The 16,662-nt window shown below is 46.0% G+C and overlaps 1 protein-coding gene across 1 annotated transcript in view; it reads right to left on the bottom strand.

Annotated features, from left to right (window-relative positions):
* Positions 1–8,496: 8,496 nt before the first annotated feature.
* The window catches only part of MICOS10 (mitochondrial contact site and cristae organizing system subunit 10), a 32,027-nt gene continuing 23,861 nt past the window's right edge, over positions 8,497–16,662 (bottom strand). Inside the window, exons 2-4 of the mRNA XM_032392351.1 lie at positions 12,905–12,952; positions 11,757–11,866; positions 8,497–9,481 (exon numbers count right to left, since the gene is read on the bottom strand). Of these exons, the coding sequence (XP_032248242.1) occupies positions 9,467–9,481; positions 11,757–11,866; positions 12,905–12,952 (173 nt within the window). The 3' untranslated portion in view covers positions 8,497–9,466. The remainder of the gene's footprint in view (positions 9,482–11,756; positions 11,867–12,904; positions 12,953–16,662) is intronic.

Consider the following 16,662-nt stretch of genomic DNA (forward strand, 5'->3'; position numbering starts at 1 on the left):
AGGAAGGAAGGAAGGAAGGAAGGAAGGAAGGAAGGAAGGAAGGAAGGAAGGAAGGAAGGAAGGAAGGAAGGAAGGAAGAGCGAGCCAGGGAAAGGGGTTTGTATTTGACCAACACGTGGCCCGCGGGCCTCCACAGTGCTCCAGCGGACAACAGTAACATAACACGCCTGGATGGGCCCAGACACAGCCCCAGAATCCTTCTTAACACAGTTCCCCTACAAGTCACCACCAAATGGATACATTTGGCTTGTGAGATGAAACTTGGTTGAATGAATGTACCACCCATAGGAAAATATGTCTTAGGAATAAATAACTAGTTTGATTGAAACAGAGTTAATGGACTACTGTTCACTTACTCAGCAAATAGTTACTGAGTACCCACCATGTGCCAGCCCTGTTCCGGTGCTAAGGATACAGCAGTAAAACAAATTCCAGTCCCTGCCTTCGGGGAGCTTACATTCTAGTGAGAGGAGACAGACAACCAACCAACAGACGATGTAGGTAAAGATACATACTGTGGCAAGATTCAGGGCAAGGCCGGAGAGAAAAATCCAGCAGAGCTGGCGGGGGCGGGGGGGGGGGGGGGGGGGGGGGGGGGGGGGTTAGGGTGTGTGTAGGGTTAGAAAGACTGGAGTGGTCAGGGAAGATCTCACTGAGCACGAGACATTGAGTAGAGGCTGGAAGGAGACAAGGGCATGAGCTTTGGGGGTACCTGGGCGAGGCAAGGGCAGAGACCACAAGCCGAGGATAGCTAGTCTCAAGGCCCCAGGGTGGGAGTGCACCAGAGTGTTCAGGCACAGAAGGACAGAAGGACTGGAGCAGAGGAGCAGGGAGAGGGTGGGAAGAGTCAAGGGCAGACAGGTACCGGGAGGGCCAGAACTTGCAAGGTCTTTGGAGTGCACTGGATTGACTTTGGCTTTTTCTCCAAATGGGATGAAAGGCCACTGGAAGGTTTTGAGCAGATGACCGACATAATCCAATTTATGTTTTAACACTGGCTGCCGTGTGGAGAATAAAGGGGGTAGAATAATGATATAATCCAACGTGACTATAGGTCAAGGCACCGTGCAAAAGGCTGCTTTTATAGTAATGAAGACATATGTGGATGAATTTATTCTCATAATAGCCTTTTGAAGGAATCATCATCGTTCCCATTTACAGACGAGGGAAGCAAGGCACGGACAGCGTAAGTAACTTCCAGGAGGACCCCACAGCAAGTAAGTGTCGGAACTGGAATTCAACCCCCCGCCCCCCGAAAGCGTGGCTCCAGAGCTCCTGCTCTTAGCCTTTAACTTACTCTGGAGAGAGCAGTGGGCAGAGTGGGAGGCCGAGGTAGGAGCTGGTTGGTGGACAGCCTTGAATGCTAAGCTAAGAAATTTGGACCGAGGTTCTGTGCATGAGTGGGGAACCACTGAAAATTTATGAACAGGCATAAAACAGTGTTAAAACTGGTGGAGAAGCAGGGGGCGCCTGGCTGGCTTCATCCGTGGAGCGTGTGACTCTTGATCTCAGGGTTGTTAAGTTTTTGTTTGTTGTTTTAAGGTTCTATTTTTAAGTAATCTCTACACCCAACGTGGGGCTTGAACTCACAGCCCTGAGGTCAAGAGTGGCGTGCTCTTCCAACTGAGCCAGCCAGGCACCTCCTCCGGGTTGTAAGTTTGAACCCCATGTTGGGTGTAGAGATTACTTAAAAATAAAATCTTAAAAAAAAAAAACTAAAGAACTGGGGGAGGGGGGTGAGGCTGGAGGCTGAGAGGCCACCGGAAGTCTTACAGAGATTCTGGTGAGGTAAAAGAAATCCCCAAGACTCCCCTGCCTTGACTGAACAAGGCTCTACAGATCACAGGTTTGGGCCAAAAAAGCAGCTTTATGGCTGGTTTCTGGGGCCCAGGGTGAGGAGTCAAGAAACCTGGAGGGATGTGGCTACCGCCTGCCTCGTTCTAACATGCACCTTCAACGGCTCTACCTCCTGGTCTTTAAGAAGGGTATCTAAAGGGATCAAGGGAAGGTCTGTAATTACCTTATATTCCTCGACAGGAGGACTTTTCCTGGTAAAACAAGTGGAACTTTGAGTTTTATGCATGAAGACCCCACAGAGGGAAGAGGAAGTGAAGTCTGCAATAGGGGTAGGCCTTTCTTTCTGTGCTTATAAAAGAGTCTGTCGTGTGATATCACAATTGATAGGCCCTCGTTTTAAATGGGAAAGTGATTCATTTGATCATAATTTGTTGCACAGTTGATTATATCATAATATTCAGCTGGCTGTTCCACTTTTCTCCAAAATAACAAGGTGCGCGACCTCACATTTGTACAGGGTGCCAGGAAGGGATCATTACCACCGTCTTACAATGAGGCCCAGAGAGATCGAGTGACTTTCTCATGATGACACAGTGACCCAGGGAAGCAGCTCAAAAGAGAACAGAAGATGCCCTATAGTCAGAATTTGGGGAAGCCTTTCTTCTCATTGAAAGTCACTGACCCATACAAATGATCAGTGAGGGCCACCCACTTAAAAAAGCAAGTTAATTTAGGAGTTTTGAAAATATATGAAACGTTAAACTCAACTGCCTACCTGAAAGCTAGTAAGGACAAAACTGTTTCATAAACACCACGACAAGAAAAATGTGCCCTGGGCCTTGATGGCATCCAGAGGTGTAGACAACAGAAGAGGTAGAAGGTAAGGAAAGCGGAACTGGAAGACACGCCAAGAGGCCAGAGGGCACCCACACTCTGACTCCCTGTCGAAGAATCCCAGCGTATTTCCACTCAGCTATCACTGATAATACTACTTTCTAGAAATTAAATCCCCAAAGCCAGGTTTCTCACTGTTAGATAAGGGAGTTAACAAACTGGGATGGGCTAAGGCCAGACAAAACCCTAGGTTTTGGACTTTGGTTATCAGTAACTCAAGGTTACAGACACGCGCGCGCGCGCACACACACACACACACACCTACCTATTCCCTAGCTCTGCTGAACAATGACACACGGACAGCAATGTGTGCACCTGCGGATCTCGGTTTCAGACTACCATTCTTCTCTAAAAGGAAGTAGGGATTCCAAGGCTGGGGTAAAGAAAATACTGGAAGGGTCTGGACTATCTTGTCCTTAAAGAATGGAGTGGGTGAGTCTAAAGGTAACCAGGCGCCGGCTCGGAAGAGCTCCTAACAGGCATATCTGGACAATCTGAGTAATAAATATTGACAATCACGGATTATAATCAATTTAATAAAATGAGAATCCATGAGTCCATAATGATAGAAATAAATGAACAAATAAATCGGGAGGAAGGGAAAGTTCTTCCTCATAGTGACTCCAGGTCGTAAGGAATAATGAATTCTGAAAATTGCCACTGGATGCTAAAACTCACAATGGCTTGATATGGAACAGGATATTTACGGTCTCAAAAGTATCGCCCCACAATTTATTAATTAGAAAGAAAAATAATCAACGTGCACTGGAGAAACCAGGCAGGCAGCACTCACACCAAGTAACCAAAGTTCACACCACTATTAAGACACATGGATATCCTGGTCACTGAAAAAGATACATCTCTGCCCAAACTGCAAAACCTGAATCTAATCATGAGTAAACACACCAGACAAACCCAAACTGAGAAACACTCTACAAAATAACTGGCTTGTACTCTTCAAAGATGTCAAGAGCAAGAAGAAAGGCTGACGCACGGTTCTGGATTAAAGAAAGTGACTTGACAACTAAATAAATACCCTGCATGATCTTGGATTGGGCAAAGAGCAGGAGAGTGTTACTGTTCCAACAATTTACAAAATTTCAACATGTACTATGGATTAGATCATACTATTGTATCAATGTTAATTCCCTGATTGATTTATTGTTTTTATTAAAGATTGTATTCATTTATTTGAGAGAGTGAGAGCGCCTGCTCAAGTGGAGGAGCAGAGGGAGAGAGGGAGAGAATTTTTTTTTTTTTTTGGAGAGGGAGAGAATCTTAAGCAGACTCCATGCTCAGCAGGAGCCCCAAATAGAGCTCTATCTCACAACTCTGAGATCATAACCTGAGCTGAAATCAAGAGTCGGATGCTTAACCGACTGAGCCACACTGGTGCCCCTTATTGTTTTTAAAGATTTTATTTTTAAATCATCTCTACAACCAATATGGGGCCCAAACTCACGACTCCGAGATCAAATCCCATGCTCTACTGACTGAGCCAGCCAGGCACCCATCAATTCTCTGATTTACACAATTGTACTGTGGTTATCTAAGAATTTCCTTATTCTTAGAAAACATACACTGAAGTATTTGTGTGTCAATGGACATGATGTCTCCATCTTACTCTCATATGGCTCAAAAAATACTATACACACACACAGATACAGAGGGTAAAGCAGGCGAGGGAAAGTGTGAATAATTGGTGAGCATGGGTAAAGGGTACGAAGGAGCCCCTTATTTTCACTTTTCTGTGAATGTAAAATTATATCAAGTTACAATATTTAGCCTCTTAAAAGTAAAATATAAAGCTATACATTACAAAAAGGTTTTCATTTTTGAACCAGGTAATGGGTGCATTTTACCATTTGTAAATTATGTCTTTAAAAAAAAAAACTAATTGAAAAATGTAGTTTTTAAGATGCATAGGTCAATAAAATGTCATGATGCTTTATCACATTTGCAAGGATTTAGCAAAACTCATCAGTAACACTGACCTGAAGCTCTGATTGACCATTATGTTTCTGATTAATAAGCCTAGGGATTGTTTTTTAAATAAATACAGATGATTTGAAATTGAATCAACTTGTTCTTATCAGTTTAAACTCAATGAAACTGATCGATTTCAACTAGTTCAAGTGTCTCAAATCGGACTTAAACTGGATCAAGCCCCTTTGAATGACCCTTCCCAGTTTCAACTGTTTTCAACTGCGTAGTTAAGAGCTTGGGTTCTGGAATCAGGTAAAAACCCTGCCTGTATCACTTCTTAGCTGTTAGTCCTTGGGCACGTTAATTTATCCTTTCCAAATCTGCTTCTTCATCTATAAAATGAGGTAAAAGTACTTCTCTCATAGAGAGTTATAAAAATGAAGCATCGTGATGTATGTAAAGCCTGAGAGCAGTAACCGGCACCAAGCACGTGCCCCATAAATACTATTCACTCGAAGTGATCAAATTAAGTTCTGCCTGGCTCAGACCGGCTGGACCAGGAAAAGGGAAAGATGACTTGGCTGACAGTTGATAATGAGCTCCTTTCTCTAGTCCCAGTTTCTTCCCTATTAAAGACTCCTCTTCTGCCCACTCCCAAATTCCTCCAAGAATTCCTGACGTCGCCTTCCCCCACTTACATCTCCTGGCTGGCTCCGAGCTCCAAAGTGAGGATCGCACAATGGAAGCCAATTATCCTGAATACAAATGTTCACTCGAGGTGCTGTTTCCTACCATGCCCGAAGCTCCGTGAGGAGGTCTCAGGTTCCCATTCCACTTCCTTAGTGTCCCCTGTCCCCCTGCCCCCGCTAGTGTACCGCGTGCTGAGCCAGTAACTGAATTTTAGCTCGGGTCGTGTCGGAAGAAGAGACGCCACAGTGGCTGTACTCATGTGTATCTCAATGGAACAGAGTGAAAACAAATGACATTTAATACTTACGAAGATGCAGTGTTTTCTAACTACTTTATTACGAGAAACTCATTTGAGACATCCATTCTCTCTCTTAGATCTTGCTCGTTTACGACTCTAAGAACCGGACTCCTTGAGCCCAAAGATTATGCCCTTTCTGTTCGGGAACAGTCCCCTACCCACCCTTAGTAATACCACATACTCCATTCTGATTCAAAGAGCAACAACCTCTTTTTAATGCTCGTGTTAGCACATGTATCTCTCTCTCCAAGCCTATAAGGTAGGAATTCTTTTTGCTTCCTTTACAGCGAAGGGAGTCACTCGGTGAGTAAGTGATGGAATGGGAGCTTGGACCCAGCTCCTCAGACTCCACATCTTTCCGGCTTTAACGGCGATCACTGACTCTCACCCTGGCTCCACACAGACGCTGCTCAGTGAACACGGGAACCTCCGCCCTGCTCCTGCCCAGGTCGGTGTTCACCCCAACCGACCTCATCCTTTGGTGTCCAAGGCGAAGGGGTGCTTGCAGCACACTTAAGAGAAAAAAGTGGTGATAGCTTCCAGATGAGCTTGTTATTCTAAACTTAACATTCCTTTTGGTACTTAGAATTTCCACTTTCTCTCTTCCACCCCTTCGCGTTTATGTAATTAGAAAGCATGCAACAGGAAACTTGTTTGTGTCTCCAGACCACTCAGGAGGAAGGCTGCTCCAGCCCCATGGAGTACATCCTTGTGGAAATACTTTGCAGAGTTTATTTGGACAGGTTCAAAAATAGTCCTTCAACAATACAATCAGATAGAACCACGACAAGTAAAATGTAATTATGGCTTGGTTACATAAAAAAAAAAAGAAAAAAAAAAGAAAAAAAAAACAATGTAAACAGTGAGGCTTGGGAAAACTAAAAGCAAATCTACATAGATCTCTCCTCCGTTCCCAGTCTTGGCATTTCCTACAAGCATCGATTTCAAGACTTCATCCTGGGATCTTTTGAAATGGATGAGAGGATGACACTCGCTTAAGGAGACAACTCAACAAGAGTGTGTTCTGAGGCCATGTCTCAGAACAAAGGCCTACTGCTGCATAAGGCAAATGCAGCCTGATAAAGGCTCCCCCAGTGGGTACTTGGAATGCCAAAGTCATTCACCTAAATGAGTTCAAAATACATATTGTTCTGGGCCAAATTATACAGTGTCAAGCTCAGACTGTATGAATTTATATATGTTGGCAGAGCAGGCCACTTTCGGGGCGCCACAGCCTTATCCCAGTATCCTGTGCCCAGTTGGGTTCCCATCACTCTCTCCCCAAACCCATGAATTTCCTTGTATTTGGTTCCAGAAGGGCAGACAAGAAGCAAAGTCAAAGTTTCATAGCCCCACAAGGGAAAAGAGCCCCAGAGGACTTGAATTTCTAATGAAACTTAAAGTAGAACAGAATGTGTGCCTTTGCCAACGAGCTGGAACTTTCTGAAGGTTGATTTGAGATGGGGGCAGGGAATGGGGACAAAATTGAGCACTGTGCTTCGGGCCAGTCTCTGCTAAGAGCTCCAAGGCAGGAATACAAAGTGCTCTGGAATTAAAGCAAACAGCCAATGCTTCCTTTGGCCAACCTTTGCCCGGAATCACTCCCTCACAGAGCTGGCCAGTTTCTCAAACACAGAAGTGGCGTTTCAAAGATGCTGGGCAAAGGGACCCTCCAAATATCATGCCCAAGCCAATAACTTAAGTAAGATAGGGAAGCCTGCTTCCAGTGTCCATTTCCACTCCATATGCTTCTGACATTATCCAGAGAACCAGTGGGCATGCTGTGATTTGTGTTTTCTTCTTTTTTGAAAAGGGACCTGTTACTCTTCTCTCTGCCTGAATAAAGACAGAAAAATTAGAGGGAAATAACTTTTAAAGCAAATATGAAGACAAGAGTAAGGAATGAAACAGGTTGCAAGGGCATTTTTTCTTTTAGTGACATGGGTTATTTTGATCATGGAATGAAAGGAGCAGAGTGAAAAACAGCAGAACGGCTCTGGTGAGCCACGGCCATGACTTCTAGTCCTGGGCTCAGGCCCCCTTTGGGCTTTAAGTGATTCAAATCAACAAAAAGGCCCAGAGAGCAGAGGAGTCTGGACAGTTTGCAGGGCAGAGAGCCACTGCTTCCCGTTCTGGTCCAGAGCTTAGCACCCCTTTCTGGAAAGGGGGGTGGGGTGAAGGATGACGGAGGGAAAAAAGAGAGGGTATTTCTACCCTGAATCTACTCATTGCGATACTTGCAAGAACCGTCTAATCAGTGTTCCAGAACTGGGGTCAGACACCAGTTCCTCCCCAGTGCCTGGCCTCACCCTCCACACCTCTCTGGCCCCTGCGGACCTCCGTGTCATTCGCCAACAACCATATGCACTGCGTGACTCCGCGCCTTCACATAAGCCACCCTCCTGCTCTTCCTCGTCTGGCTCGAATGTCCACGTCCACTTCAAGTACCGGCCCACGGTATCCCTCCTCCGCCAGGCCATCTGAAGAACACTTAGCTGTTCCTTCTCCTTGGTTCTCACTGCACTTCTCCTACACCCCTCCGCTTCGGGGTCAAGAGTCTGCAGGCCCAGCCTTCCAGCACACTCGAAGCATCTTATGTCTTCCCTTTCCATCTATCTCTGCGGCCTGGAACAGTGCCTGGCTCACACAAGATGCTCAATCAACATATACAGGATAGGGGCACCTGGGTGGCTCAGTCGTTAAGCGTCTGCCTTTGGCTCAGGTCATGATCTCGGGGTCCTGGGATCGAGCCCCACATCGGGCTCTCTGCTCTGCGGGAAGCCTGCTTCTCCCTCTCCCACTCCCCTTGCTTGTGTTCCCTCTCTCGCTGTGTCTCTCTCTGTCAAATAAATAAATTTAAAAATCTTAAAAAAAAAAACAAAAAACACCAAACATGTACAGGATAAAGGGACCAGTGGGATCAAGCGCTGTGCATCTTCATTTTATTGTAGAGAGAGAAACACAATAGGAAAGACGGAGCTCCCTCCGGGTCTCTATACATTTTTAGAAGAAATTGTCGCAATATTACTTCTGCGTCCAGCCTCCCTGGTTCAAGTGAAACCAAAGGAATAAACTCACTGAGGGGCATGAGAAGCAGCCCCTCTGTCCTCAACCTTCAGCTACTGTGTGAAGATAAAATCACCTTCAAACGTGGCCTTCGAGCCGGGTGGGTACAACACGAGCTCGCCCGGCCCCCCAGGGCGAAGCACACACCCCCCCGCCCCCCGAAGCTGCAAGACACCGTGCCACGGATGGAGGGAGCCGTGGACGCCACCCGCATGCACACCCTTCCCCACAGAAGCCCTGCCCTCGTGCAGCAGGTGCGGCTGAAACGTGCCCCGCTGGGCCTACTGGTGAGAAGGACACACGGATCCTAAGGAGCTGCTACGGCAAAGGCGAGGCTCCTCAAGACATCTGTCATCGTCAGCAGACACTCCAAGCACCGAGTGAGGTGGACGCAGTTCCGAACACTACCCGTCAGGGGACGAGGGGGGCGGGACGCACAAGGGCTGTGGTTTCGGGAAGGCTCTGCGTGGCAGGGACCAGGAGGTTACAGCGGCTGGCAGCACAAATACAGTCGGCCCGAGGCTCAAAGACCACAGGCAAAGAAACGCAGGCGATGCACTGGGCTGCCTATTTTTAATTTATTTCTTTTAAGACCACCTCCTTGCAATTTCCAGAGAGAAAATACAAAACAAGAAACAGACTTCGTTTCAAATACATAAACAGTGTGCTGGAGTTTAAAGCGTTACTGATAACATTGTTACAGAAGAATGTCAGCTTACTCCAGGGCACTTCAGTATTCCTGAGGAATAAACATGATTTCTCTTTTCCTCCCACTGGGATGTTCTCAGGTGCAAGTCACTGTTCCTGCTCCTAGAAAGTAAGGACACTCTGATTAGAAGTGTGCAGACAGCATTTGGACAACCATCTCCGACCCAAGGGACCAATGGGCCCCAAGCCTTCACACCCGGTTTGCTTTACAAAACGGTCTCCCAAGAGAACTAACACCCCTCCCAGGGCCTCAAGAGTGGCTCCCTAATCTTGGTGGGAGGACGGGGGCAGGGGGACCAGAGTCAGTACCCGCACAGCTGTTCCTCACACTCATCAGAGGGCTGCATCAGAGGTGGGCGGACGCAGCGCGGCTCTGGAATCGAACAGCTGACTACCGATGGGACCTCGGGCAACTTTCTGAACCACAGTAAGACTGCAGTTCCTCATCTGCTGAAGGAAGGCAAGGAAAACCTCTCCCACTAACCTACTGGGAGGGAGGTCTCGAGAAAGAAGAGAAAGGCGAGGCATCCAGGAGGGGCCCTCCACAGGCCCCGACCGTGAGGTGACTACCTTGAAAGAGCCCTGCGCTGTGCCCGCCTCTGCGGAGAATGGAGGCTGACCACCCAGAGGCACAGACTCAAGTCCAGACGCAGTTACAAGGCCATTTTGGAGCAGTACACACAAGGCCGTTAAAAAGGAACAATATTTTCCACAGTAGCTCCCAGCCACGAAATGTGTAATACGCGTATAATCACCCCTGAGCCACCATCCATGACAACTGGGTCTGGAACACGGAAACATTCTGAACAATTAAAAGACCTGACGCTCCTCTCCGGCTCCTTTCTGTTCTCCCCCAAATCCAGCTGTGGTGCCAAGAAAGCAAAGGGTCAGGGAGCGGTGGAAACTGCCTGTCGCCAGCTTTGGTACCACGCAGCTGCGCTTCTTCTCGTCCCTGGGAGGGTCTCCCCCGGGCTCTGGCGCAGGGACAGGACACTGACCTGGAGGGCGGCGGAGGGCAGCCAGGCTCCCTGGCCAGACAGCTCGCACTGCTCCCAGTTCTCTGGCTGAGCACGCGCGGGCTGGGGGCCTGGCAGGCCGTGGGTGGTCTGAGCGGGTTCTAAGACAGAGGCTACTGAGCTGTGGTGGGGACTGTCCTTTGAGCTTTGGTGACCCTTGTGGCTCCAGCTTTTGACCAGAACCGGGACACTCGACGGTACCACCTCTTCCACTCTACTTGTTCTTTCGGAGGAACGAGGGGTAAGTCAATCACCCTTTCGGGGCCAGCCTCAACTATTACCGCCAACACTCCCATTGATACAGCCCCTCACAGCTTAAAATCATTTTCACACTGAATTCTCACAGCAACCATGTAGGTAGAAATTATTACCCTCATTTTATAGACAGAAGTGAAAACTCAAGATCACAGAGGAAGCAAGCGGTGGGTGGTCCAGGACCCACACCCCGGTCTCCTGGCTTCTGGGCTCTTCCCCCTCGTCCCCTGTTGCTGCCCAGATCATAGCGACTCTAGCTCACGGGCAACCCAGAAGGGAGAGGAATCTACACATCCAGGCAATAGGACACTCTGCACTGAAGCTGGTGTCGCTACAAAGACTGTGCCTTAGTAAGCCTGAGGCCACAAACACATCTAATAGGAGATACAGTTTACTTCACTCAGTCATTTCCTATTTATCTGAGTGTCTACTTTGTTCCAGGCCCTGGGGATACAAAACTAAATACCACCCCTGTCCTTGAGCACCCAGCCTCCCATGATCCTTTTCCCCCAAACCCCACAGTAACCAATCATCTAAAGTAAGGCAATGGGAAGAACCTCAGGAGACGTGCCACCTTCTCCCTCCTGAGGTGCAGGCCACAGGTTTTCATCCTGTCCCCATTATTAAAAATCCACCTGTAGACAAGGACTTCAGCAGAATCACATGGGACTTAGAGTGGAGAACCTCCCCTCTTCAACAAAAAGTGAAAGAATGCTGAGTCCCAGCTGTCTTTAGGTTTAGCTGGAGCACGTGTGAGATGTTGACAGGGCACTCTGAGATCTTGAACATAAGTGCTACTTACAGATAATTTAAGACAAATCTACTGTACCGCGATGATAAACTTTTCCAGGCAGGTTCATCCATTCTACTCGCTCACAAAAGCTTATATACGTGAATGCACAGGTGTATCTCAAGCCACAGTGGAAAGGACAGACTTTAGGCACCAAAGCGGTGTCAACATCACTAAAGGCCGAAGAGCAAATTAGGAGCTCAGTGGTGCCACAATGACACACACCGTTCATTAATTATATGTGCTCCAAAGAATTCTTCAGGGACCCTGCAGAAATTGTTTTTAAAAGAAAGAGAAATATCAGTTCTATACATACTTTGACGTATTTTCCGTGTAGAAGATACGGAGCCTGGAAATCATGCTGACAGTTGGAGTAGGCCATTCCCAATCCCATGCCAGAACCAAAGGCTAATGGCCACATTCTTCCTAGTGAGCAGAAAAAGGAAAATCCCAATAAGGAACCATTAAGAGAAGATAAAGCTTTTTCTCTGGCTTCAATACATTTATTTGCTTAGGGTTCAATAAATATTCAACATGCATCTTATTGATGACTGCAACATGCCACACGTTTCTATCAATGTTTAATCAACAGTTAAAAACCAGGAAAGGGAGTCTATTACTGAATTTATCAATTCAGCAAATATTTATTAAGTACCTATGCCCCTAGGGTTCAAGGTCTTAACAAGTGGTGCAATATGAAAACAGTGGACACAGTCGAACGTTTTAATTTTATATATACGTTCTAATCATTTGCTCATTTTAACTAATTTCTTAACCTTAACAGAAATACCACCTTTGAATTTTAAATGGAATCACTGAATTTTGATTGAAGTCATAAAGCTTATTTATGCCAATACCATTAAGTGATGATTTTGCATCAGCACTGTGTATTATGATTCCCTGGTAATGTATTCCCCACCCATTCTTCACGGAAAGCGGTCAAAGTGACCCCTTTGGCTTCTATTCGATAACCAAATTTCAGAATTTCTTCCACAGAATGAAAGGGATAGTCTGCCCTTTGCTTAGGAGAATTTCTGGCCAAAAGGCATGTGTATTTTTGGTCCACTTGTTTTTGTGACCAGCAAGACTCATTTTCAAGTTCCTTTAGAAAAAATTATAATTAATTAGAAATATTTGAGCATGCAGATTTGGCCAAGTGACTCACTGGCATAAAGTACAGGCTTTTCAGATGATATCATATTGAAGATATCAGGCACCCTGACTCAACGCCCACGGGGAACTCTGGAGGTGCCCAACCCACTCTGACCTCTTCTGAGTCCACATTCTCTGTCTAGCACCTTTGACAGTGGCCTACCTACACCCATAAACGGATGGGGTGGCAACCACGTAGCTGTGCCCTCCAGAAGTGTGCCTGCTGGGTGTGTGCGTGTGTGTGTGTGAGAGACAGAGAAAACGCGCACAAGGACACTATGTTGAAAAGGTAATAGTAAAAGTCACACTTACTTTTAAAGAAGGTAAGTGAAAAAACAAGTCCTAATCCAAAACCAGTACCTACAAAGAGGGAGGAAAAACATGTTAAATCTTATAACAGTAACTTAACAAAAACAAAATGAACATTTCATAAATGTAAACATCTATGAAACAAATTTTTTCTTAAATAATTTGGTACCGAGGTGACTTTCCCATTTCTAACCTTATCGTCAGAGGCTTTACGGATGCCTTTGGTCCTTCTGCCTACAACAGGGGAGAGAAACTTTATTCCCAATTCTGTCTAGACAAGTCTGGCGGGGCAGGGGAATGAGCCAAGAGACCGTTCTTGAGCAGACGCTCTGGGCCCCACTTGCAAACAACGTCTGGCACGTTGGGCGCTCCTAGTCCTCTTCCACAGGGGTGCCTGAGCCAGGACCTCAGACTGTAAACAATGTCAACTGGAAGCTCCCCTTGTCATTTTAGCATTTTGCGTGATGGCTACTTTTTGAGGAATAGGGAAAGGAGTGATCCAGAACATTCCCAAAGGCTGTCACATGTCAGACACAAGTCAGAGACCTCAGACAGAGGGAAAGTGTCTCCGCAAAAGCCCCGAATGTGGAGATTAGTCCCCTTCTCTTGTTTTCACTCATGGGGCATTTTCAACCACTATCTTTCAAAATAAAAGAACAAATGCAAGCCTATTTTAATGGTCTGGAAGAAAAAAAAAATTAAATACCTAATTTTCAATCAAACCTCACAGGAATCTAAGCTTGTGGGGGAAAAAGACCAGATCCTCATTTTTACCAGTATTTCTCAAACCTTGGTCATTCTAGTGCTGCCATCACAATTTTTGCTAAATCTACATTACCTTCACAATTACTTGTTTTAAAAAAAAAAAAAGTTAAGAAAATCAATGCACGTATTTAATTAAATGAATTTGGCCTGAACTTAAATAATACTGGTGTAATCATAGCTTTGAGTGCTAGTTATATCTTTCTCATAAGATATGTTAAAATGAGGAGCGCCTGGGTGGCTCTGTCGTTAAGCGTCTGCCTTCGGCTCAAGTCATGATCCCAGGGGCCTGGGATGGAGTCCCGCACTAGGCTCCCCGCTACTTGGGGAGCCTGCTTCTCCCTCTGCCTCTCTCTCCCTGTGTCTCTTCTCATGAATAAATAAATCAAACCTTTAAAAAAAGTGTGTTAAAATGAATGTAGAACCATTAAAAGAAATTTTTTTTTTGTCTGTGGTACCATTTTAGGGGGGGAATCACCCCCCATACTATAATAATACATGTCCCAAATATTGAAGTAAACTCATTTTTCCATTATCAAAAAAGTTATACACACCAAGGAAGAGTGCCAAGGTCTGATTGTATATTTGTTTTTCAGACTTGACAATTGTTTTCAGACCTTTCAGAGTATTCTGAGGCTCTTTACAAAGTGTCTACTCCAGGGTTCAACTGAGCCCCCAACCAACCTCTTTACAATTAAGCACCACAAAAAAGTCCCGATTCTCACTTTGCCTTAATAGTTTTCCAATTTTGGCTGTTGGAATTCTAAGAGATTCTTCTCTAACCATGATTTTAGGCTACTGCAGTGTAAACACTCAGAGTACTTCCCTGGTCACCAGCCTGACGTCTCTGCTCTAAACACAGAACTTCGGCACAACTAAGCAAGCTAATTCACATCAGTTTTCATCCACCCATGCAACCACCCAGCTGATGGTGGCGTGAAGAAAGTATTTATGCCACTTACTCAGAATGATTTATCATTCTCTCGTGCCACATACATGCGGCCATGGTGTAGGTTCCTCTCATATGACTGCATCCTATACAAATACGAATTTTCATTACAAACCATGACTTTGCCCCCTGTCCAACAGACCCTGCATTAGGTTTAGCGCTCAACTTTAAAATGCAGTATATTTTTTTTAATATATATATATATTTTTTTTTTTTTTTTTTTTAAAGATTTTATTTATTTATTTGACAGAGAGAGACACAGCGAGAGAGGGAACACAAGCAGGGGGAGTGAGAGAGGGAGAAGCAGGCTTCCCGCCGAGCAGGGAGCCCGATGTGGGGCTCGATCCCAGGACCCTGGGATCATGACCTGAGCCGAAGGCAGACGCTTAACGACTGAGCCACCCAGGCGCCCCTTTTTAATATATTTTATTTATTTATTTGACAGAGAGAGACACAGCAAGAGAGGGAACACAAGCAGGGGGAGTGGGAGAGGGAGAAGCAGGCTTCCCACGGAGCAGGGAGCCCGATGTGGGACTCGATCCCGGCACCCCGGGATCATGACCTGAGCCAAAGGCTGACGCTTAACGACTGAGCCACCCAGGCGCCCCTAAAATGCAGTATCTGAAAATCACTCATGTCACCCTAATGTCCATACAATTTATAATATGGTGGAAAGCTAGGTAGCTTACAGACCACACTAGTTAAACCTGTTCAAAGCTAACATCATCTGAAGGAAAAGGAACTAACATTTTGGTATTTCCCATGAGTACCCACCATTTTCTCCCCCTCCCCACCCCCAAATTCTCTTTCAAACCAAATGACAACCTGATCCGGTATTATCCCCCATTTTTCAGATGCAGAAAACAATTTGCTCAAGGGTACTCTGTTGAGTTAGTGGTAGAGCCGTGAACGGGGCCCAGGTCTGCCAGACTCCAAAGCCCCTCGACCCACTATGTCTTGACACTGGGGTCCCCTACAATTTCACCCCCGACACAATCACTACCTCCCGAGGGAAAGCTGGAGTGTCAAGATTTCTACTGCCAGTGAAGATACAGCCAAAAACCAAATTGTGCTTCCCACGCAACAGCCCAGAACGCTCGGCAACCAGGCCAGTAACAAGTCTGCACAAGGCCAAAAGGGCTTGTTCAGATTCATTCCCAGGCTGATCCTACCGCACATGTCACAGACACAAGTCCACCTGGTAGGTGAGATTCAAGAGCTTCAGAGAAATGGGAGCTATCGCGACTGATACTCCTTGGTGAGAATCTGCTGTTGCCCGGTTTATAAAATGGCACCGGGTTCAATTTCAAAGCAACTTGCCTCACCCCCTTGCAGCTGGAAGATGAGTAAGACAGTAAATTGGTACTAGAAAATGAGGTAAAGGATTTGGACTGGCTTACAGATTTCAAACCAGGCAATGGGATGGGGAGGTAGGCCAGTAAAAACATAATGGCTTACAATCAGAGCTTTTGGTCTTCTCCATCTGGAAGGCAATTTTTTGGCAAACAAATCAAAAGCCCAAAAGGAAAATATTTCAGCATTTTTCTTGTCCCTCTGACTCCATGCCTGTCTCTCCTATTTTTCCCCAAGGAAAGAAAGCTCTCAGATGCTCAACTTTTCCAAATAGTAGACCAAGAATGATGGTAACCCACTGCTACCAGCATCGCTCACCACAGAGATGAGAACTGTCTCAACATCAATCAATACAGCACAGGAAATCTTTACCCTAGACACTTAAGCTCAGGTATATGCCCAACACCTAGTTCTGCTCCCAGCAAAAGCACCTATCTGCAAGTCTGAGACCAAAATCCCAGTTCGGACTAAGCAAAAGATGGTCTCCAATTGGGCTCCTACCTCTTCCATTCTTAAGAGTGACTCCCCCCACCCCCCCCCCCCCCCCCGGTCTCTGTATTTTTAAGACACAAGATCGGTCTCTTCAGAAAAAAATAATACAGAAACTGATTTTTTCAATGCCAATGTCTGATTTAAACTTAGCTATCTCGGTTACTTGAGAGATTAGCAACGGTGGGGCCGCTGATGAGTTTTACAG

The sequence above is a fragment of the Phoca vitulina genome, unplaced genomic scaffold (assembly GCF_004348235.1).
Source record: "Phoca vitulina isolate PV1807 unplaced genomic scaffold, GSC_HSeal_1.0 scaffold2, whole genome shotgun sequence".
In the NCBI taxonomy this organism is placed as follows: Eukaryota; Metazoa; Chordata; class Mammalia; order Carnivora; family Phocidae; genus Phoca; species Phoca vitulina.